This window comes from Phasianus colchicus, chromosome 4, assembly GCF_987193195.1.
Source record: "Phasianus colchicus chromosome 4, bPhaCol1.hap1.1, whole genome shotgun sequence".
Classification (NCBI taxonomy): Eukaryota; Metazoa; Chordata; class Aves; order Galliformes; family Phasianidae; genus Phasianus; species Phasianus colchicus.
Genome location: NC_143439.1, coordinates 31,818,145 through 31,842,716, shown reverse-complemented (window position 1 = coordinate 31,842,716; position 24,572 = coordinate 31,818,145). Strand labels below are relative to the sequence as shown.

At 43.0% G+C, this 24,572-nt stretch overlaps 1 protein-coding gene and 2 long non-coding RNA genes across 3 annotated transcripts in view; 2 read left to right on the top strand and 1 right to left on the bottom strand.

The window, feature by feature from the left end:
• Positions 1 to 9,667, top strand: part of LOC149918161 (uncharacterized) — a 51,769-nt gene extending 42,102 nt beyond the window's left edge. Inside the window, exons 5-7 of the long non-coding RNA XR_016466025.1 lie at positions 4,931 to 5,026; positions 6,490 to 6,564; positions 8,405 to 9,667. This is a non-coding gene — a long non-coding RNA (uncharacterized LOC149918161). The remainder of the gene's footprint in view (positions 1 to 4,930; positions 5,027 to 6,489; positions 6,565 to 8,404) is intronic.
• A 5,126-nt stretch (positions 9,668 to 14,793) lies between these two features.
• On the bottom strand, positions 14,794 to 15,194 carry LOC116231186 (uncharacterized). The gene is made up of 2 exons (XR_004167400.2): positions 15,105 to 15,194; positions 14,794 to 15,013 (listed from the first exon to the last, which is right to left on the bottom strand). It is a non-coding gene; the product is annotated as an uncharacterized LOC116231186 (long non-coding RNA).
• Positions 15,195 to 17,378: 2,184 nt separating this feature from the next.
• GC (GC vitamin D binding protein) lies at positions 17,379 to 23,419 on the top strand. The gene is made up of 12 exons (XM_031596795.2): positions 17,379 to 17,534; positions 19,153 to 19,222; positions 19,633 to 19,765; positions 19,868 to 20,079; positions 20,765 to 20,897; positions 21,376 to 21,470; positions 21,755 to 21,884; positions 21,972 to 22,174; positions 22,401 to 22,533; positions 22,679 to 22,776; positions 23,016 to 23,148; positions 23,237 to 23,419. The coding sequence occupies exons 1-12, from the start codon at positions 17,420 to 17,422 to the stop codon at positions 23,288 to 23,290; spliced, it is 1,509 nt and encodes a 502-aa protein (XP_031452655.1). The 5' UTR covers positions 17,379 to 17,419; the 3' UTR covers positions 23,291 to 23,419.
• Positions 23,420 to 24,572: the final 1,153 nt, after the last annotated feature.

Genomic DNA, 24,572 nt, shown 5'->3' with positions numbered 1-24,572 from the left:
TTCCCTTGCCTTCAGTATTCTGCTTTTTGAGTTCTCTGTGTTGGGGGAGAAGCTCTTTGGTAGGTGAGCGTTGTTCTTCTGTGCAAGAGCACAGAAGGAGTAGATTTCATTGCTCCATAACACCTTATAGATACACAATAGTTCATAGGCTGCACAGGTTTTGCTGGATGTTTTAAGAAGTTTTTGCTGGTGTGAAACTTTGGTCCCAGGGAGTACAAACCCTTGTGGGTCACTCTTGTGCTCTTGTGTAGTGGCTGTATTCTAATATATTAATTAGAATTCTATTCATTAAGACAACTGCAATTATCCTTTGTCATCCTAAAAGCGTTTTATTGTACTTCCCTTTACCTACTAATTCTCTAGGTGCTTATCTTGGATTCGGCCTTTTTCTCTGGTATGTTGTGAAGCAACCACTTTCAATCTTTTTAGTAAAGAACCTAATTGTTTCCATTTGTAACCGATGAGCAAGAAATTGCAAATGGAGCTGTCTCTGTCTTACAGCATCTGATCACACTTGCACTCATACCATTTTGTACCAAAATATGGTGAGCTTGCTGTACAAATAGTGTAGCTTACAGGAAATGGCAGAGTACACAAGTTTTTACTGTTTTGAGTTCAAGGGGGATGGGATCGGCTGGAAGAAGAAACAAAGTGCAGTCCCTTCTGTTTTGACAGGTAAAACAGACTGACAAATAATAGAGACACACAGGACTAAAACATAATTCATCAAAGAAAGGAGAAAGTAATATAATGCATAAATATTGTGGGATGATAAATAAGAGTAATTTGCTTCCACTTAGTAATTTGATAAGGGCATGACTGCATCATGAAAAACTGCCTGTATATTGTTTTTAAACACAGTAGATTGATGCACTACTGAAATATCCATGACAACATTCCTACACAAATAAGCAGCATTAAGTCTCATAGGGCAAGCAGGGCAATCTTGTGCCATTGGATATGGAAAATTAATTTACCTCCATAACAGCAACAGTTCAAGGTAATTTATGAAGCGAGTGCAGTTACTTTCATATTGGCCCCATAGAAGAATTCTGGCATTCACAGGAGCTGGGTATTACTACTTCATCCCTGTGCACTGTGATTTTTATCCATATTGTTGTGTGCATAAAATCTCGTTGTGGATTCCTCTGATGGCTTAGAAACAGAAACAAAGACAATGAACTGTCAGACACGAACAGAAGTGTTGCTGGGGGAAAAAGGAAATGTACTGCAGTAAGTGCTGAAAGAGTCATCTTGTCCTTAGCTGCACACTTGGTAATGGGTTAACTGCAGAAGCTTCCTGGAGACCTTTGTTCTGCTCAGAAGTTATAAACTTGTGATAGCAAAATAGAGCCACTGAGGGATGGCAAAACACACAAAACCCCAAGCTGTAATGCTTATGGAGTAAGAGGAAGACACTTATGGAAGCAATACCAGGGAACAAGAACCAATTGCCTACCAGCTGCTTTGTCTGCAAGTTAACACTTCCTGTGGAAAGCAGCCTAAAATCAAAAGCTGTTCAACAAGAGCAGCTGCATAGCAGTGCTTGGAGAAGCAGGGGAAGAAAAGTCTGTGGCAGCATTGTGGAAGAGGATCTGTGCTTAAACCAAGTTTCCAGCTGAAAGTGAAGAGCAGCATAGTGCAGCAAAACAAGCACACAAATAGGATGGTAGCTGACAAAATGCACAAGATAGCTCCAGTGTTAATTACTTACAGCTCATCTGGTATGTTGCATGTGGATTTGGAGCAAATCAAAGAAGTCTAAAAGAAAGCTGCAGGAAAAATCAGAAAGCTCTCCAAAGCTTTATAGAGAAACAGTGGAAGTTAAGGATCATTTCATTAAAAGAAAAAGTATATTTAAAAGTGTATTGCAGTGTGTGCCTCCATCTTATTCTAAGTTTCAGAAATACTTTATTTTACTATCACAAATTTCAAAAGGTTGGCTAAAAAGGATGTGTCTGCAGTATGTTGTAAGAGAGACTCTCTTTCAGTGGAAAGAAGACTTCAACAGCAGACAAATGGGCTCCAGAAGTATGAAATAGGCAGTAGAGCAGAAGCTGTTCCTGATAAAATAGAGCATTGAGGCTTGTCACGTTAAATGCCACGAGCAATACATTGTTTCTGTAAAGAAATGATTTCATTACAGAATACTGTTAAAATCTTAGAAGTGTTTATTAGGTGTGTTTTAACTTAATTTTGCACTTAATCTTATCTTTCCCAATAAGCAGAAATGCTTGGTCTGTAGGAAACTTGAATTGCAGAGTGCAAACTCCAAGGATATTTAGGAATATGAATAGAGTACTCTGGAAGTGAATGTTTGATTTATCTTTTCATACATCATAATTTCATGGAATACTTCATGAACCACTTAATGTCCTATCTCACAGTAAACACTGAATATGTCACAGGTAAAGAACAGGCTTTCAGCTAAGAGGAAGCTGTAATAGAAGAGACATTTAGGAGTATTGAATTACAATTAAAAATAACTTATTTTCATTGCTGTACACTTCCACAAACACAATATACACTGAGAAGCAAATCATTTATAAATGGATAATATCAGGGAGACATACCATGCAAAATTAATGAATGGGCTTTATGGTTTGGACATTTGTCTTTCCCCAACAGTCACCTGAGAAATCTGAGCAGGGGGGTGAAATGCAATATTTTGCCGAAGGGTTTTGTTTTGTGAGTTTTATTTCTCGTTTTTAAAGATCTTCCATTTTCCCTGTCTTATTTGTAGAGAGCAGTGCTATCAATGGGAGTGCTGTAAAAGACAAAACAAGACTTAATTGTGGATTACTCATCCTCTTCAGCAAGAAATAAGACTCCCTTTGCCAAAAAGCCAAAGTGCAAGTATTGTTCAAAAGATGCTATAGCAAGAGGCTTTCACAGCATGTTTCTTATTTGTCTAAAATGTATAAAATTTTCACTGTGCTTCATATTTTTTGACATTCAAATAATATCACACTTAAATAGGCCTTATTCCCACACTGGGTGAAGAACCGTAATGCTGAAAATTTACTGTAGCAGGGCTTTGCTACAGCTATTTTCTGCTATTTGCTAGTGTCAGTGTGTCAGCACATTAATGTCTTTAGTCACATTTGTGACTTCTATTCGTTTGCTGAGAAAGTTTCCATATTTGAAGCTTCCTGCTTGGCTGTAGATTGAGCACAGGGTGGAAATCTGCCTTTATCTGTCATGAAGATGTGTGACATGCCACAGAGGAGACAAAAGAGGACTAAATAAACAGGTAGTGATATGGTTTTAATAGTTAGCTAATAGGGTACTTAATTGCACAGTAAATGAGATTCCTCTGCAGCAAAGGCACTTAAAAAAAAATGTTTTCTATGTACATGTTGTATTTAGGTGGCTATTAACTGTTGTTTCTCGTTATTATAACATATTTTATTGTTGATTAACACTTAGCCTTCAAGTTTCTGAGAATAGTTTCTGTATTGATTTGTCACAGGCTACTTTGTTTTAACTAAAACCTCAGCTAGCTGTTCCCTGAAATAAGATTAAAGTAAGATTCTACTACAGAAGGCTAGTCACTTTACTAAGAAACCAAGTCATAAGATATATAGTTCTGTTATATTTGCAGGTGGCTTTTGTCATTTTTCTCAACTCTTTCAAGATCACTTGCATCCTAAGCCTCAGAGTCTTGAATTTCTTTGTGGCACTTTTGCAACTGAAGTCAAAGGAGTCTTTTCGCCCTTATTCCTGCCTGCCAGCAGCAGAATGAGAAACCAGGATGTTACTACCACTAATGTCAGTGGCACAGGAGGAGATAAATTATCAGATAAGCACTCATTAAATAAACTGCAGGGAAGTTATAGAACCATTCAGTACAGAACTTCGCTTGCCTGTGGCAAGAGAGCCTTTTGCCCATGCCATAAATTGATAGTAACTGAGTCAGAAAACTCAGCACCTATAGGAGAGAATCTGTTAATAAGATGCACAACTTCTAATTGAAAGCTATCCATTTTTATTGAGGCAAAATTAAGGCACTCACTTGACCTGGTGCTTGGTATACTTTGAGACATCTGTCACTTTGGGAGATTATCCCTTCAGAGGGGTTCCCCCCCATCGATTGCCTTACTGCTACTGATCTAACACTGTCAGGAGGAGTGTTGAGTTTGCTATGGGATGAACAATATACGAGCCATGACTGTGCAGAAAGCAAAGTGTACTTATTGCATCGTAGCTCTGTTCAGGCATGTGTTCAGTAGAGAGGTAATGAGATTGTTATTAAATTCAGTGACTCTTCAGGGCTATTACCAGAAAGTGTTGCAGAAAAAGACTAATACAGAAGACTAATACAGCAGAGGTAGCATTCTTCCTGATCACTAGTGCATGCATAACTACCAAAAGCAGCAAGCTTAGCAGTGTTTTGAAAGCAGCCTATCAAGCCTTTCAGATTGCTCTCTTCTCCTTAGTTCAAATTGACTGATCAGAAAGATCTGCTGTTCCTGTGAGCCAGACACCAAGCATCAAATGCCTTCTGGTATACTCTTGTACCTTTGTGTGTATTTCTCTACCCAAGTTCAATTAATGTATTAATATAGAATAAACAAGTTCCTCAAATGCATTAGCTGAGAAGCTTTGAATACAATTAAACTATTTAAATATAAGTCCTCCTGAGATAAAATCTTCAAGTAGTGGCTTTCCAGCCATGATGGGAAATTGACCGGGGACCTCAGCAAATGCAGTCTGAGCCTGGACAGCTGGAGTAGTGGAAGTAATTCAGGTCCTGTAGCAGAGCAATTTGTAAGGAATGAGTGAATGTGTCTTGGATCAAGCACAGAGCTGAAGCATTACTTTTGTTTTGACAGTATTACTAAGAAATTGTTCCAATTTATGTTGTTTTGTGGTTAAGATACAATGATACAATCATACCCTAAAGTAACTGCAGAAGCTTCTGTCACAGGTACTAGTGTGTGAATTTAAGGATGACAAGCCATGCCAGCAGAGTAGTAACTGCAAATGCAAGTGGGAGCAGAGATTACTGCAGCCATCTCTCCAGGTGAAGTTAAACATTAATCTTAGTATATATAGTGGGATAAACAGTCACTAGTTGAAAGCTAGTCTAAGAGTTCTTGATTAGGAGAGTGCTTTAATCTGCTCTAACTTCTCATGCCTACCCCTTAAGCCCATCTAGCTCTTATCACAATGCTGGTGTTGCAATTGAAAGACGAGGGTCCCGATTATGAAATTATGAAGTGTCCATTGATGTTATTTCTGATAATGTGGAGCTTAATATGCGAGCATGGATTATGCTTCCCTGTTACCAAATATACAGCTTGCTCTAGTTGCTAGTACAGTTTATTAGGTTATATATTGGAGGAAGGCAGAGTTTTACAGCAGAGTTTTGTTAGTTCATGTAATGACATAGTACTCAGATGGAAGTCCTTGAGTAGTGCAGATTTTACTACCTTGTGTAGGAAAATCAAAGACAGTGTTCTACAGATTACTCAGCTGGTAATGTCCTGTGCTGCCTTTTCCTGGCGAGTTGTTCTACTCTGATACATTACAGTAGGAAAAGAGAAAGAGCTCAGGTTTCATTTGAGGACTAAGAAGTTCCTCTGGCTGTGTCTAATGGTGTGTTTAAAAAAAAATGAAACAGCATCGAGTCAAAAGCCTTTATTTTGTGCAAATAAAGGAAGAGAAATCTCAAAGATGTTTGTGACAGCTTTCTGAAGTACTGTCTTGAGTCTAGTCATCAAGATACTTAATGTTTAAAGGATGATGCTTAGTAAACCTTAGTTTGGACAACAAGTTCTAGAATATATTCCTTTTTCTGTAGCTGAAAGACCTATCTAATTGTAATACACATGTAGACAGTCTAATTCATCTACATACAACAGAACACAAGTAGTTTGTTTATAAATTAAGGTGAAAAGAATATAGGAAAAGCAGAGGGAGCTATCTAATAAGCATCCATTTCTGACAAGAATCACAGTAATGGGTCCAGAGTTATGAGATAGACACCGTCTTTCCAGGTACTTGCTGACATTTCACAGAAATATAGGTGTTAGTGTGAGCTACCTTGCTTTATTCCCTCCTCATCACCCAAGCCTACTCAAGCTTAAATAGAAGCAAGTCAGAGCAACAGCTGCTAACCCTACCTGTTTTCAGTCAAGGCTTGAGTGAATGCTTTTAGGGTGACTTACTGTCCCATACAACAAATTCCTTAGGTTTAGTAGCTCAAGACTGTATCCTCTCCCCATCCTCTATTGTTATATGCTAGTTCAAACTCAGCAAGCTACACATCCAGTGTATGACTTAAAATAGGTTCATCTATTTTGCATTTTACATCAGGGATAACTACCTAGGGCTTATTATTATCAGAGATAAAGGTTTTATGTATTCGTATTTTAACTTCCCTGCCCCTCAGTAATCTCAGAGGCTCAAACCATTGAGTTGCTTTTTTGTCCTAACGTAAGCTATTCCTCACATACTCAGTGTCCCTTTTGTGTTGTTCTGCAGGTGCGCTGTGTTCTTAGAGATGAGACTGGCATGTAGCACTAGTGACAAGAACACACTAGCAGCTTTAGTGGCAAGGTAAGGTGTCCTGCTTTGTCACCGCTGCTTTCCTAATTAAATCTTATCACTGATTAGTGTTGTTTCAGCAAGTTACAACAACTCAGACTTCAATAAAAATAGCTGTCTGAAACCACCAACATATACATCTTAGCCAAGTTAATTATGCAGGTGCCTTTGAGCTCTAAAAGTGTTGTGTAACTACTTCAAGGACTCCGTCAGAATTAACTTGTGAGAACTAACTCGCATACTGGACAAAGTTCTCTCCACCACTTAAAGCAATTCTGTTCAACAAATGATAGCTGAAAGTGAAGTATGACAAATTGTTCCTGATTACATTCATTTCTGTATTCAAAGCAACTCATGCTGAATAGTATTAGATCTGATGGACCATTGAACTGTCTTTATCTGACATGTTGATTATATACTTTAACTACCCTAACCCATGCTAGTCATATCATAGTACTGTTGCAATAACCTGGACTTATCCACTAGAAGGTAACAGCAAAAGCAGCATATTCTAACTCTATTGACTAGAGTCACGTGATGACTAGCATTTTAATAAAAGTCTCAGCATTTTAATCTTCGGTTTTGGGAAGTGTAGGAGCCAAACTGTCAAGTAACTTATGCCCTTGAAAAGGAGGAATTAAACAGTGATATTTTTGCCCAGCAAAGACCATTTTCTGTACACCTATGCACACTTGATTTTTTGTTGACGTAATTACACTGCTAGCATTAACAGCAGTACAGCATGGACTATTGTAGGTGGAACAACCAGAAAACATGCTTAAAAATATTATACCAGGCATTCGGCAATTTTGTTCACAGCCAAAAATGTGGACCTCTAATTTCTGACATATATAGATTTGCTAGACACAGAGCAACTGTTAGTTAGAGGCATCTGACAACTGCCCTGTGAAACATTTTGTCAGCCCTTTAAAATTGGCAGCCACTTATAGTCAGCCAGGGGAAACAAACAAACGGATCAAGGTACATGAAGGACTCTAGATGACCCTGTTTCACAGGTGCACCTTTAGTGGGAACAGTCTTTTCTCTGTAAGGACCTAGAGCTTTGTGTAAAGATTAAGTGGCTGTCACATTGAGAAGAGCATTTCCAGCAGTAGCTGTGCAGATGCTCCCCCTGTCCAGTGATCCCTGCTGATGGTGATATGACATCGCTTTTGAACCACAAAGCCATTTATACCAGACATGCATGTACTGTCACACCTTATTGCACCAGTATCCCAAAAGTGACCAGTACAAACTAGTCAGTAGGGCTGTTTTATACTCCCTTGGACCAACCTAAGCAGCACATAGGGAGTTGCTTACCAGCAGGCAGATACTTGACACCACCAGGAGCCCCGTGCAGGCAGTGTTATGCATCCAGCTCAGAGCAGCAGGATTAGCATTTCCTTCACACGTACATGCACAGACACAAAGACCTGTTGCCAACACAGCACTTGCAGTTTCACCTCAGCTCCCAGCTATAGCAGAGCAGGGAATAGCCCAGCCCAACTTAAAGCCAGTCCTCCCCTCATGCTTGCATAGGTTATCCCCACTTACAGTTAATTGTGCTCCGCAGGAACCACTGGTTCAGTGTAGGGAGGAGGAAGGCTGCAGTCCTGAGTGTAGCAGAGAGGGAATGGACCTTGCCAGTGCCTGACAGATGCAGGGAGGAGGGAGGGAGAGAGAGAAGGAGGGACTGGAGAGAACAGACCAAAGCCACGATGCTGAACCCTGGGGCTAGTGGGCTGTAACCTGCAACCCTCCCTACTCTGGGATAGAAGAATGCACATCAGTGCTGTGTTTCTTGCCTGTATTTCTTTATAGACCCTCCTCTTTTTTTTTTTTTTTTTTTAAGCATCCCTTTGTCTTGGGGAGCTTGTTTGCAGAGTTGGAGTTAACAGCTACAGCTACCTCCCCAGGTATCAGCCCTCTAACAGACTACTACCCACGCACTCCTGGTCATTACAACTGAAGAGGCAGCAGTCCAGAGAAATCTCCAGTGTGCTGAGTGCTCCTCAGTACAGCATGCAATGCTCAGGCCCTTGTTCTACATGCTGTGCTACAGCAATTAGATCAATTCTCTCCAGAGATAAGACATAGTTAGCTTTTAAATCAGAAGCAGGAACCTGGGGGAAAAAAAAAATCTATGCAGTCCTTATCAGACTACTTGACACTTAGATTTAGGATTATAGTATTTGCCTTATCCTTTTTTGTATTCCTTCCTCCCCATCACTCCCCCAAATGCAACAAGCCTTGGACACTGTTAGCCAGTGTAGCAGTACTTGTTCCACTGTGACCATTAGAGCTTCCTTGTTCCTTAGGAGTCCAAAGGAGGTTGGGAAGACCAAGAAGTACTCCAGTCCAGCCTTCTCTCTTGCATACAGAGGGAGACTACTAGATCCAGGGCTCTCACTTACCTGGGATGAGAGCCCCTGCTCTGGTTCTATCTTTCAGGGGGTTACTGGAGTGTCACTCTATGGGGACAATAACAAAAGAGACCTTTCTTCCAGTCTAGGCTGAAGCAGGTAATAGAAATGTTGCTAGAAATCAGGAAAATGAGGAGTACTGCCACAAGCTCATTATCCAAAAATAGGTAGAGAATTTCTAAGAATAAGATAAAGAGAATGTTCAGACATGCTTTGAAAAGGACATGTTCCAGCCTTATTTGTATCAACTGTCATAAGGAAAGAAATATTCTGTGATGTACTACTACTAAATCAAATGGAGATAAAATACACCAAAGTTGGTTTGTAGGGGAAGAAGAGAGAGGGGGGGAAAATATGTATGTATGTATATACAGGAAAGGAAAGCTTAAAGCTAAAGATAGCTAGAAAGCAGTGCTCTCACTGCCCATAGGCACAGTCCAAGGGTCTGAAGTCAATCCAACAACATTGCCCAGATCAAGACAGGAGAGAAACACAGCAACAAACAAGAACACTCATTGCATTCTTTACACTGAAGTAAGAAACCAGCTCCTTTGCCAAAGCCTAAATGCAGTATTGAGGCTAAAGGAGGAGGCTGTGGAGGCCCCAAGTGAGGCCATTAAGCTGAGTACCTTAATCAGCAAATGAAACCTAGCAGTTCTCACATCTCTCCTGTGATCCTCACTGCTGGTATTCTGCAGGGCACAAGTGACACAAGTTGGCAGCATACTCCATACTGAAGGATGAGACAGAAACATCATCCCAATTTAGGATGTCAGCTGTCTTTTTGTGATATAATTGCTATAAATGACCTGGAAATGGAGCTACAGCGTTCACTGGAAATTATGAATTAAGGTACAGCACTATTTACAGGGGTTCAGCAGCAGAGCGCAGCTGGTATGCGAGGAATCCAGTCCACAGCAGTTCCCTAGGCAACCTTAGGTGTTGGTAACATCAGGAGAACTTAATTTGCTGCTGGTAAGAAAAAACACCATGGAGGATGGAGCAGAGTAGAGACTGTAGCCAGGTTCTAGGATAACATCACTGGGATGGGAGTTTGAGGGTAGTGATAAACTGTGCACTTGCTACAGTTTGCTGTCTCCTGACAAAATGGAATCTTTTTAGCGAGCTTAGCTCCTTACACACTCATTAAATGCTCATTATAATACCAAAACAGACCTCCATCCCAAAGGCTACTTGCCTCCAAGGTGCAACTATCCCCCGCTGAGCCTGTACTCTGAATTTTTTAGCCTATAACTTTAGAAGTGAGGCAAGAGAATTTTACACAAATCGTAAGCAAAGTATGTGTATGGCTAGAGTCACTCAAGCTTCACCTGAAAAATAAGAAATAGTATAAAAATCATTTAACGGAGGGGGAATGTCAGGGAATACACCATCAAATGTTAGATATGAACCATCTAACTTCTGGGATCAGCTGATGGGCTGAGCTGCTTTTTCCCTGTTTTCTGATGCCTATTGGGTAAGATTCACAGAGTCAGTTATACCAAGTGCTTCCTTGGGGAACTTAGAAGGCTCTGTAGAGTTGCTTATAATTTAATGTATTTGTAGTTGGTTGCGTTATTTGTGTTCTTGGTTAAACTCATGCTTTGCAGACAGTGTTTTTATCACTGATAATCTGAAGAACCTGTAATCTGTTACTTTAATATGGCGCACTATTCATTAATCTAGCTATAAGAGTTCTTAATTTGGGCATGGCCGAAGCTCTTAAAGAATGATCACGCAAGCTCATTTGATGCCATTAGATTAATTGGGCAATGCACTCAAATAGTGAATGCCACTGGAGTTATAGTGCCAGATTGGACATTGCTCAGAATCTAAGCTCAGCCACACCCAGCCCTTCTGATGTCTGAAGACAAGCTAGAAAATAAGGGGGTGTATTTTCTGCCAAATTACGTTGCCCTTTAGTGTGCAGTGATGTGCAGAGAGGGTGAGTAGTGAGAAAAGCGTGTAACGTATGTACTGCCAACACCTTTTACACAGTGGTCTTTATGACTCATGTCATAAGATATATATGGTCAGATTAATCTTCTTTTCTTTCATGGCAGTAAGAAAGTGATTGATGGGCACAGACTGAACTGATTTGCCTACTGTCCTTCAAAGCAGTCAACAGTTAAAATTAGAAGGGACAAAGTAATAAATGTGGGGTCAAACGGGCAAGGAAGATACTTTTTCAGATTTCCTCAGATCCCAGATTCACCCCAAGCCCATTAAGTGTGGGTACTAGGCTGTTCTGACTTGCAGCCAGTGACACAGTGAGCTTCTGTAGACACAAGAAGGTCTCCACGGAGTCTTTGTAGAAATAGGAGCATCGGTCTCACACTCAAGTGTTTGTCTTTCATTATACACCTCAAAATACGTCATGAGGCTTGTGACTGTTGAGTCCCATCTGGCCTGGTGAAATAAATAATTCCCCTGAAATTTGAAATATCTCATTCAAAAGAAGCCTGTTCTGCCAGGAAAAAATAGAAACGTCCCTGATCAGCTGTAGACTCTGCTTTTTTGTGTGTGTGCATACACTCAGATGTGCTGCTGTCAGATTTGTGACATGGGTGAGTTGCTCACTTGTGATGGTGTGAATATTTGCTTACTCTTCTTCTGAGTGGCTTATAAACAGCTGATACACTGGGGGCTACCTCGTGGTCTAGTCTCTTCTTTTAACTAGAAAGTCTTTTAGTTGTAAGAGGAGAAGTTGCCATGTGGGACATGAAGTATGCCTAGATCTGCAGTTAAAGGCATGGCTTTGTTTTTGTAGCTCCTGAAGGAGATTGTGATGTTGCTGTTGCATGGCATGTGGCTGTAGATTCACATGGTATCCGGTGAAGATAATCATCCTCTCTTCTCTACATACTAGAGCAAGTATTCCCAAAAGGTATCCTGCCCAGGGTAAGTACTTTTCTTTCTTTTTCTTTTTTTTTTTTTCTTTTTTTTCTAAATAAAGTTCAGGTGGTGTATGGGCTGCAGCTGAACTTTCTGTCTGCCACTAGATGCATTAGAGGGAGTCCTCTCCAGCATAGTGTCTCAGGCATGTATACAATCGTTATGTGCTGTGTGAGAAGTGTCTGGGAGGCTAGGATGTCACTGACAGGTAAAATAATAAAAATGGTTACAAACTTCATGCTAAGTGTAAAGCCATGATTTAAGTTACAACAATGATTTCTTACTTAGGTCTGGGAGCTCATCAGTAAGAAATGTCAGGGATTAAGGAAACTCTGGAATTATTGACCCAAGGAATGTATGAACGATTTTAATAACTCAGCAGGATCTTAGGACAGCACAACATGGAGTGTTTCTGATGGAGGTGATGGCTTTGAAAGTTCCCCAGGATATTTAGAAGACTTTACCTGGAACAGCCTTTATTAGTTAAAGCCCATCGAGAAAGGTTAAAATAAAACAAATTAACAGAGAGTGTGCTGGAAGATTGAATGTGGGCACACTTTGAAGGAGGGAAACTATAAAGAGCTCCCTGTTGTGTAGACTGTTCAGTACATGCTGAGAAAAGATCTCATTTTCCTCTGTTCTGGTATCTCAAATAAATGCTAGAAAACACCCAAAATATTTAGCTACGAGAAGGTATTGGAAACGTACATGTTGGGTGTAAACTGGCAAAGTGCAAATTTAGGAAATTAAGAATCTTTTCCATGGTTTCCCATAGAAGCAGAAGCCAGAAAGTATTAAGATGGCATTTTTTCACTTGGAGAATAAGAGATGCTCCCACATGAATTCTGAACTCTTGGTAAAGCTTGACTCTTAAGAAGCTATCCTGGCATGGGGATATTCACTGGGCATCAGCGATTACACTCTGACCAGTGCAGGCAAGGAAGAGTGAATGTTGAAAAAGGATTGCTTGTTGGTATTTCAAAAGCTCAAATAACTAGCTTTTAAACTTGAGGCTCTTCTTTCTCTTTGGATGGCATATCTATCCTTTTTCTCCATTTCCTATTAGATGAGAATTTAAAAGGAAACTTTTTTTAGCTAAAGTAACATTCTCAGTTACTGTAGCTGTATTGCCAACTGCTGATGGCAATAGCTGTATCTGGTGATTTGTTTTCAGTCCGATGGGTTGCCCAGGGCCTGAGGAAAATAAGGCTAGGATGACTTTGCTGGTGATGGGTGAGTAAATACTGTTTTAGGGGAGTAAGAAATTAAAGATGTGTTACATACAGAAATGAGTTCAGAAGTAAAGGCAAGCTCAGAAGTATGTTTAAGATATAAGGGGTGTTTTTAATTCAAAATAGAAGAGCATGAACCCAGAAACTCGAGAGTTTCAGCATTTTACTTCATTACCTTGCTGTGACGTTGCACTGCATAGACTTGAAAACTGGATTTTGGCTATGGGAGACTACATGAGAGGTGCAGGTAAGTCCTGGATTCTTCTAAGTGTATGTCAAAGCATAACAAAAAAAACCAGTTTTTTTTTAGCTGTAAACAATAGCTTGTTTGGTGCCCCTCACAGGACAGTGAGATGTGTCTGTTGTTTGTGATGCATGTGCTTTATTTTTCTGCCTTTCTTGCTATTTCAGAATGAAATGGTTAGAGAGACTTTTTGGGAAGACACCTGCTGAGCAGCAGGTTATACAGGGGAGGTTACACAAAAAGACCTGAGGGAACTCAGGAAAGATGCAAGGTTTGGCTGGGTGCTTGTAGTGGTGCTTTTGAAAAGGAAGGAAAAAGGTAAGGAAGAGGAAAAGGAGAAAAGGTCAGGCAAGGCAAGAAATAAAGAGAGAGGCTCAGGGAAAGGAGGAAGACAAGGGGAAATGGAAAGGCAAGGCACAAGGTGAAAGGGAGGGGGTAAGGAGAAAGCAGGGGAAGGGCGAGGAAAAAGTGGAAAGAGGAATGTAGGAAGGAAAGGCAGGAAAAGGCGTGTCTGGTTTTTTTTTTTCCTTTTTAGTTTTTATTATTTGTTTCAGTGAGCAAATGGAAAAGCAGAGGCTGGGGTAGTGTTGCTGTAATGGAGCTGCCCTGGGGCTGTGAGTCAGGGCTGATGTCTGCCCCATCCCACAGGACACTGGGGAGCCATACTTCACTTCTGCAATCTCTCTGCCCTTCATGTGCTGACATAAACACAGGTGCAGCTCCAGGTGATTCACGGATAACTGCAGAAATCAAAGTTCAGGGAAATGGTAGGGGTTTCCTTCAGATAGTCTTTAAGTGTGTGCAGTGTAGCATTGGCTTAAAGTAGTTAAAGAGCAGACTTCAGTGAGCCTGCTCACATTTATCTTGTAATGAGTAAATACAAACTAAAGAAGTGCTGGCTGATCTAGTTTGAGAAGATTGGATGCACGTTGGAAATGAGAAAAAAAAAACATGCAGTTCAGGTAATGGCTGCTGTACAAAATAAATGAAGCAACATAGTGGGGATGAAGGGAGCCAAAACATGCCTTGGGAGAACATTGTGGGTAATGGTTGATTTTTTTTAGAAACCTTTTAATAATATCAGGAGCTGATTTAATGAATATTGAAGTTCTTGCTTAATATATATGATTATTTGATTATTTTTCTTCATGTACCTTTTATGCATATTGTTTTATACAAATTGAATTTGTAATAATTTCATTATGAAGTGTTGGAGTTAGAATAATAGCTGTCAGTCACAACGCCTCCTTTAATGCCTCCTCATGAGGGGATAGGGGATTTAATCTAAAAATGAGGATATTTGCCCTCTGGACTCCATTTGTGATTGAGATATGGCATAGAGTGAGTGGTTTGGCTGGGGAGCTTTTTTTGTGGCTGCACATTGCTATAGTTGCATCCAATATCCCACATCCCATATCCCATGCCCCACATCGCATCACATTCTCACTGCATCTTAGGGAGTTTATTGGGAGGTCATCTTTGCTGAGGCTGAGTGGATAGGTGAGGGGCTGCAGGTGATGCTGATCTTGGTGTTGCGACTGGTTCTGTTCTCATGGAGCTGTGAAGGTTGGCTTTGTTTTTCCCAGCGGAGCATGGTGGTAGAAAGGCAGTCAGCGGCATTCATCTCTTTTTCCAGTAGTAGTAGGTGACACAGACACGTGTATACCCTGCTAAGGCAACTCAATGGGGAGCATTAAGCATGTAGCTAATTTTAATTACAATTACACAGGCCAATATAATAAACTCATTTACTGTCACCTTTTTTCTTGTCCAGTGGCGTGTTGGAAAACCTCCTATTCTTCTTGTTCTGGCGGCTCGGGGGCACTCTGTTCTGGCCTCTAGAGTGCCCCTTGTGCTGTCTGCTGTGCCCCTGCTGGGCCCTCACCATTCTTGTATCCACTCAGCCCCAGCTCCCTAGACACTGATGTGTCTGATGGTCTGGAAAGATGCTAGGGAGAAGTTCCTTTGTTGAGCGCATAGCGGGGACCCTGTCACCCTGGTGATGAGGAATCCTCCCTGTGAGCTCACAGGGACAGAGATACTGGCAGCCTTCAGCATCCCAAGCACCAGATCAGCCACCCCTTTTCCCCCCATTGGTACTCAGACCATGATCATGCCTTTCCTTATGCTTGGTGATGGAGAAGTACCTTTAGGATGAGCCACTGCCACATGCCCATGCACAGGAGTGCACACACACCTCCTGAGTGGTTCATCCTGGCTCAGCATCATCTTCCTTGGTTTCTTGCTTCCTGGGCAGCTTTGGGGGAGCTCTATGTACCCCAACTCCCATACTCAACTCTACCATATACCCCCCTTTGCCCATCTTCCTACCACTTCACAGCCCTTTTCCACCAGCACCATTCCAGCAATGAGACAAGACAAGGATGCTTTCAGGACTTCATTGGCAGGCTCACACCCTGTGGGTGGCCCTGTTTTTTTGGTAGAGGGAATACTGAGACATCACATCCTGTCCAGTGGTAGCCGATGAGCAGGGAATCTTCCAGTGCACTGGGAGCCAAATTACTGGCCTGACTTCTTTCTTGGGGACTTCTGTAGCACATGTTTTTGGCCTGCAGGACCCAGCATTGTGAGCTCCCCTTGTTACCACAACGATCTAACTGCCACTGTTTCTCTGTTGGTAAATGTCATGGAATCATTGAAGTTAGAAAAGACTTCTAAGAACATCTAGTCCAACCGTCCACACTTGAGCTTCTGGACTTTCTTGTACTGTGCCATGTTAGCCTCCACTTCTGCACCTTCTGAGGTGCACCTTCACAGATAAGAATGTAGCTGGTTGTAAAGTGGTAGTGATACAGTGGGGTAGCTGTTGGTTTCCGCTACTCAGGTGTCCCTGAGGAAGCAAAATGAGAAGGTTTGCCTCAGTGTGCCACCAAATAGCTCATCCCAATGCTTCATCCAGTGTTTCATGCAGCATTTCCAACCAATTTCCTTCTCAAAAGCACATTTCTAAGCAAATAAATTACCAACAAAAATGTTGTTAAATAGAGACTCGCTAGAGCGTAGATGAGTTAGGAGAGTCTCTGGGTAATTTTCCAACTTGCTTTGGCTCCAAACACAGTCTCCGAATGAGTGAAGTGAGCTATAGAGCCCCTGAAATGCCCCTGCACCAGGTAGTGTACATGACTGTTGCTTCTTGTTGCATTCGTTTATGGCTTTTTGTGGTCAGATGAATGTTCATCTTGCAGGTCTGGGGCTGGTCTGAGATAGAGCTCAGCTGTTGACCACTTCTTCCCTGCTTAGCACCAGAGAGTAAGCTGTGAAGCACCCCTTGTCAGCAGGGGTTCACGAGCAATTATTCTAAAGCTATTTTTAGCAGATTTCCATGTTTTTCTTTTTTTTTCTTGAGAATTGAGAGAATAGATGGCAATTCAGCACTGTGCCATGGGAAAATTACAGCCTGAATCACATAGGATAGTCAAAGAAGAGACGGACTATCAGTGTTTATACCAAAATAGCCTATTATCCAGGTGTCTTCCATAGATAAATGATAATCAAACACTCCTCAGCTCTCTAAAGGTCATGAATCCTTTTGAGTATCCAGGCTACATCACGTTTTGTTATGTTATTGTTCTGCACATCTAAAAAGACTGTCACCATCCTACATAATGTGTCAGTTGGCGTATTTGCTTCCACAGGACATCTTGCAGAGAAAAACACTTTGCATTTTGCTGCATTTTCCAGCCCTGGTGCAAGCCATTTGTCTTCCCAAGGCTGACACCCACCAATCACTAATTTTCAGAAGAGACACCTCTGTCCTCACAAGGAGACTTACAGCATGATCCTTAGCGCTTGTAGGATGCAAAGGACGCTTTCCCTATGCATCTCCTTCTGCACTGATGTAGGGCATGACAATCCTATGCGGGGTCCTATAGCAATGTGTTACTGTTTTCCCTGAGTTAATTATTAAAATCAGTCCCAAATTGGATGTGCTGGCGCACTGGACCAAGGATGCTCACCTCCTGCTCTGCAGCCAGGATTAATCATTCATCCAGTGACACACAGGAGCACCATATAAATGCTGGACTGGGTTTCCCACTGCTGCTTTTTTTTGCATGGAGAGGAAAAGCAGAGGTGGTGACCACGCTCTGCTGTCGCTCCACCACACCATGAAGGCGGTTGTTACCTTCCTGTTCCTGCTTTTTGTAGCAACTCATGCTGAATACCGAGGTAAGAATGCATACTCTCAAAATCCTTGTACTACTGTGGCTGAAACAGATTTACTGTCCCATACTTAGTAGGGTCTATGATACTGTACATGTTAATGTATTAATGATTTTGAGCTTGTAAAGAAGTTCAGAAATGAGGTTTACCATCCTCTGTTCTTTTTCTGTATGGAGACAAGTGAATTGAACACCTACTGTTGTGCTCTCTGCTTAAAAATGTAGGGAAGCATAGGTCTGCCTCAAAATCCTGCCCAAATGTATGTTTTCACTGCTGGATTATCGAAGTGAAGAGGAATTCAAGACGCTCACACCCGCAGCAGGGCAGACTCGTGTTCACTTTAGGATAGCCTCTGGGTTTCCTCTCCTTTAAGAGACTACCTCCCCAGTAATAACAGCAACAAAATTCCAAACCGTCACAGAAGAGTATTGACTGCTCCTCTTCATCTCTCTCTGCTTCAGAGATGCAGTCTTTTCCACAGAATTGCCAGGATTTGTTGCTGTTATGTTTAGTCACCTAGCTCTGTCTTGCTTTTCTGTTCCTAGAGCTTTGCTTGGTTGCCAGTAGATAAATCCTCCCCAAAATGGCCTCTGATTTTATACTGTACCCTCACAGTTTACCTTCTTAAAAAACTTACCCTTTTTTTTCTTTTCCCATTGCAACCTTGCAAAATTACTTTTTTTTTTCTTCCCTCTTTCTGAAGCAGTTTGCCCTTTGGCTGATATATGATTTACCCCACGGTTTGGGTAAAATCACCCTGCACCACACTGGTGGAGGCAGGGGCTGACACACTGGAAAAACGGAGAGATTTACAGCAGCACGAGAAATATGGACAGGAGCATGCAGCTGTGACTAGAACCCCTGGGAGAACAAGGCAGATCTTTTTGGTCCAAAAGCCCCTATGAGAATCATGTTAAAGTTGCAGTAGAGAGGCCAGCAGGGTATCAGTGTTTACCCTGCTGGTATCAAAGTCTAAACGATGCCTTTTGCAGCAAAAAGTCAATACTATTTCCAAGGAATGCAAGATTGTCTGGGGATGTGTTTGCTGCCACCTGCTCCTGACCTCCCCAGCTCCGGATAAAAACCAACACTGCCTGTTTCACCCATACAGAGTGGGCAAGGGGCAGTGTCCTTTTCCTGCATCTCTCCCACCTTCAGGAAGGATTTTTCCATCTTCCCCTTTCTCTGGATGCAAACTGCAGCAGCTCAGTCAGGGTACCACAGCTGCTTCCCTAATACATGGTAGGTCTGACATGAGGGGAGAAGCTGTTGCATAAGAAAAGACAACCCTTAAGCAAGGAATAGAGCAAGATTTAAATTTTTATATACGACCGTTGAGAAAAGAAATGGGAAGTGAGAATAAAATATAGACATGGTATAAACTTCTCTGGGTAAACTTATGGGAGGAAGAGTAACACCATTACAACTCCTCATCATAAAGTATTTAATAATTGTTTTTCCTTTATAAGAGAAGAACATGAGCTGTTTTCTACAGTAGATTCAGTGGAGCTGAGCAGTACTGTTTAGTTTTTTTTCTGCATTAAGAAAGGTCACTAGGAAGGAGGCATCCACTTAAGCAGAGTCGGTGAACTGATGCCACATCGTCCTTTTTCCTTGTCTACAGGTAGACCATATGTTCGGGACAAAGTCTGCCATGAGTTCAAGACCATGGGAAAGGATGACTTCCGAACCATGTAGGTACCTTCTACAGTATTTACCTTTCTAAGAAACTTAGCTCATAGATCTCCTCAGAATTAAACAATACCTTAGGAACAGGCAGATTTGTTTGCTCATTTATTTATTCCCTGCAAATGAGGGCTCCTATTGCTCTTAATGGGCCTGTCTGCTGGAGAAAGGCTTCCTCTGTAGTTGAACTCCACAAAACAGCTAGTGGTCGAATAATGAAGAGCTAATGCATCCAAGGCCTCCTCCAGGCAAAGATCTGCCACCTCCAGCCTGGCAATGCTTTTTCAGAATGTGCCACTGGTTCTTGAAGGACTAGCACTGATGCTTTCCAGGTTTTGTTAGTGTTTTCTTAGGCTGATGTTGATGTAGGTATTTAGGAAATGCAGTGAGTTCATCCTCTTGTCATTTTTGCTCCCAGGACCCTCATCATGAACAGCAGGAAATTCTCCAACGCCACCTTCGAGGAGATCAGCCACCTCGTGCATGAGATTGTCTCATTGGCAGAGACCTGCTGTGCCGATGGTGTTGACCCTTCCTGCTACGATGCTGGGGTACGTTGACCACAACCAGCCAGTGGTCCCTAAAACCATGGATGCATTTGATCAGGGGAGTGTTCTCCAGCCCTGGGCAAGCAGCATCCTCCCTTCCCACAGTCTTCAGCCCTGTCAGCCAAGTCCTGCAGCCCTGACTCGCCTTTCCCTGCCCATCCGGAGACAGCTGCCTGCTGTATCCACCAAGGCCTGGAGCAGAAGCTGTGCCTGGCTGCCCTACAGCACCCGCCGCGCCAACTGCCCCACTATGTTGAGCCTTCCAATGAGGAACTCTGCCAGGCGTTCAAGAAGGATCCGAAGGACTTTGCTGACAGGTAAGGGCCAGCAGGCTGGGCTGGAAAAAAGTGCTCAGTCTTGTTGTGATGCCAAGCCAGGGAGCACATAAGCTGGCCAAAGACTGGAAAACAGTAGCTGAAAATTGGAAAATAATCTGGAAGGATTCTTGATGTTTATCTTAAAGCCTATCCTTTTCTTTCTGAGATGGAGTGAGAAGGTGTGCACTTCTGTCACTTAGGGCCACCAAGCTCTCTGCCAGGAGTAGCCAGGCCACTTCGCAAGAGTGCTTTGATCATAAAAACAGCGTATTAGTTGCTGCAGCTATCTACAGGGGCCAGGAGGTGATAATCCTTGTAGCTCACAGCACTACACATATCTCTCCCCATCTTGCCCCTGCACCGTTGTCCAAAGCAGAAGCAACTGTCTTGGCTCTCGGCCAACCCTTTTCTGGGGCTGCAGGTACATCCAAACAAAATGTTGGTGTATTTTGGATTTGTGCAGACCCCAAGGACAGGATTATCCAAAATGAATGAGAGATGGAGGTGGCCATGCAAGTGGTTAGAGAGGGACTATCAGGTGGGTTGATGGATTGATACATTAAGCCAGCAGCACAGGAAGGTTCCTGCAGGGCTGACATCCCTAGTATAGCTATGATATTCCCAAACAACATATCTGCAACAGAGCACCTGGTCTTGGGGTGTCTGAGGGTTGCCTCTGACACAGGTTCCTGCACGAGTATGTCAGTAGCTACGGCCAGGCGCCCTTGCCCGTGCTCTTGGGCTCCACCAGGAACTTCCTCTCCATGGTTTCCACTTGCTGCATATCACCATCGCCCACTGTCTGTTTCCTGAAGGAGGTGAGTCTGCCCCCCACAGCCTGCTTTTCCCTTTTGTTCATTTACCCCACAGATGCCCACAGCCAAGGGTGGCTCAGCCCTGGCCCCACTTATCTTCAGTCAAGCAGCATGAAGCTGCTGGTTATTTCCAGGTGTTCTTCTACTTTTGTTCTCAGTATTGGGGATTTTCAAGTTAAATTACTGGTCACCACACTGAATTTCCAGATACACGTGAAGTTGGTGGAAAATTCACCCACATGATGGTGGGACAATTTTCATGAAACTCTAATTAGCTTCAAAACTCAGCATGAGAAGAACTGTTTTTGCCTTTTGCAGCCAGTAGTAAAAGAAGGCTGAGTTACAGGGCTGCTCGCAGCATAGCCAAGCAGCAACTTGCCAAATACAGTATTTTTTACCTTGCCTGGGAAGAGTTATCCATCTTTACTGAAGGATGTCTCCACCTTACCATCCACTCTACTGCTACGTATTCTTTTTGCAGAAACTGCAAAGAAAAACACTTTCCCTACTCACTTTGATGTCGAACAGAGCTTGCTTGCGCTTAACAGGATACGGGAAGGACAAAATGAAGTTCAGGTAAAAAGGGAATAAAGTGTTTTCTCTTTAGATCAGGTTAGATGGGAAGTGCTTTCCTATTTCAGATGGTAGTTCCTTTCTGGTTTTCACCAAGATATATTCCAGCAAAGATGGAGGTTACCTCCAAGGAATAAGGCTGATAGGTCTGTATGAGAGTGCTTGGGTGCCACGCACGGTGTGTGGGGAAAGGCAAAAGTACAGATACAAAAATACTAGACATGCTTATGGTCTCTACTGAAGTTTGTGAAATTCTTCAGTTCCCTGTATGCTTTGTGTCTGCCCAGCTACCTGACCATGCTTGCCCAAAAGATACCAAGTGCTTCATTTGAGGACCTTTCCCCTCTGGCAGAGGATGCGGCTGAGGTGTTCTCCCAGTGCTGTGACTCAGTGGCCGAAGACTGCATTCAGCAGAAGGTAGGACTGTCCTGAACCATCTTAGTTCTGGAAGGCTCCCAGAGCAGTACACCGAGCTACGTATTTCCTCTCCTTCTCCCTCTGCAGTTGTCGGAGCACACCACAAAGATCTGCACCACACTGTCAGCCAAAGACAAAAGGTTTGCTGACTGCTGTGCAGGAAAAAACATCATGCAAAACTACTTCTGCATCTCTGCCTTGCAACCAGCTGTGGCTCCCAAACTGCCTGAGCTGCAGAAGCCAACCAACAAGCAATTGTGTGATGATAATGGGGCCCTCCACACCAGAAGGTCCGTACTCCAGTACCCACTGCAACTAGTTTCCTTACTCCTTCTCTTTATCACGTAATTTAATTATTATTTGAATTTTTCTATCAGTAGCCTAAAGAAACCCACATGCTATGAGGAGAAGAATTTGGAAGTGCAGGCTGTACATTGCTGCTGCATCCAAGAACTGGCAGCTTTGATGGGATCAGCCAGTGCTAAATTTTAACTTGTTTTTCCTGTCATGCTGCAGGTACATGTTTGAGCTGGCACGGAGGCACACCAATGTCCCTGACGTCTTCCTTGGCAAGCTGTATGATGCCTCTGAAAATGTCATCAGGGAGTGCTGCTCTGCCAAGGATGCTTCAACCTGCCTTGACAGCAAGGTAGCTGGGAGGGGTGCCTTTTGTTTCACACAACATAAACTTCCTTGACATTGTCCACCGCCTCTCTCTCCAGCTCCCACATCCCCCTAAAACCTATGTATGTATGGTCCCGGTTATAGAAATCCCCCTCTCTTGTGCCACACAGCGACAGCAGATGGGAGTAGAGCTGCCTGCCTTCCTGGAAAAGGCTAACCAGCTCTGTGGACAGTACAATGAGCTGAATTTCCTTGACTTCAAGAACAGGTAAAGGCTCCTCACCCTCTGGTGGTGCTCCCAGAAATGCATGCTTAATTTAGCCAAGCTTTTGCACCAGATGTCTGTATGAGCTTAACTTCTCCCATGGCATCAGGGAAGTTTTCCCTGCAGACCATGTCATCAAATTTTGGCAGTGCACTGTGGTTTGGAGATTAAATGCACCAGGGTCCTTGCAAAAGCCCATTCCGCACACTTGACACATTCTCCTGTCTGGCCCCAAATTGCAGGCTGAGGGACAGCATCAGGCAGACCAGGCCAGATGCTAGCCCTGAGCTGCTGACACAGCTGACAGACCAGAGAGCTGATTTTGCCTCCACATGCTGCCCAGCGAACTCACCGCCACTTTACTGTGTTGCACAGGTAAGGCATCTCCCACCGCCCAACACTACGCATGAGACTATACCTGCCCTGGGCTTGCCGAACTTCAGTTCTTTCTCCCCTCTTGCAGGTGACCGCAGAGCTGGCAAGTACTTGCAAGCAAGGCTCTTGCATGCTGGTCTAGGTGTGGGACAGTGAAAAACAAGGTGAGGGGTCCAGCTGGAGGATGCAAAATGCTGCTGTTGTCTGGACCAGCTTACAGCCCCCTTACTGATACGTCACTGCAGCCACAATAAACATATTTTAAAAAACACCCTTGCCCTGGGAAGCACCAAAACTTTGCTTTCTTTATGGTTGCATTGTGGTATGCCAGGTTCCAAAGGGGCAGCTCAGACAGGAGGTAAAGGTCCCAGCTCTGGCTGTGGGAGTTGATGTTCTAAACAGTTAGGCAGGAAAATCAAAATCCCGCGTCAAGCACCCACAGAGATGGGGTTGCTCTTTCTGACTGTTCGGATATTGTCAGTGTGGAAGTAGGCAGTAACATCACAAAGTGGGCTGTCCATCTGAAATAGAACAGCTCAAGTTTCAGCAGTTGCCAAGAGATGGCGCCTGTAACCCAGGGAAGTGAGGAACGTGCTGTGTCTATAACATCTCCTGGCCCTGCTGCTTTCCAAAGTGGGCAGGGTGATGCTGCTCCCAGTGCTCTCAAAAAGGGATCTGCACAAGGCTACCTGACCTCACTCCAAATAAACCTTGCTGTCAGAAGGCTGGGAAAAGTAATGCCATGTCCCTGTTGCCTGCGTGAATTCTTAGAAGGAAGGGGCTCCTTTTGATACTGTTTTTGGCTGATTGTACCTTTTGTCACCCGTAAGAAACTTCTAAAATGAGAATTGAGCTCCAAGTGCTGACCTTGGCTATGCCGGATAAAGTCTAGCTCACAAGATATTGTAACAGCTTCACAAGAGCTGAGATTACTTGTGAAAACGAACGTCTTTCTCAACAAGACTTAGCACTAGCAGATTTCCTGGGAATTCAGAGAAATGAACCACACTGACGATAGTCCTGTGGCAGCCATACATCAGGGTCACCAAACCCTCCATACATGAAGATTATTCTCTTCTGCTGCATGCACATCTTTCCACAAATCTTTACTGAAGTGGGTTAAGAAGGCATTGTCCCATCCTTATCAGCTCCAGCTTAGCATACCCTGGCTGTTATGGAGCTTCTGACAAGCAGGTCTATCACTTCACCACCCCTCATTTTTGGTGCCCAAAAGGTATTTTGACATTAGATGATGGGTCTTCTTTTACACCCCAGTTTTAAAGGTTTTAAACACAACCTTAAGTATCCACCTTTGCCAGACATCACATGAACTATGCATATCTCTTCTCAGCGCTGTGTTTTCTTCATGAGGCCAGGCACTGTCCCAGCCCACACCACGAGGAACAGGTGAGGGAGCTGCTGTG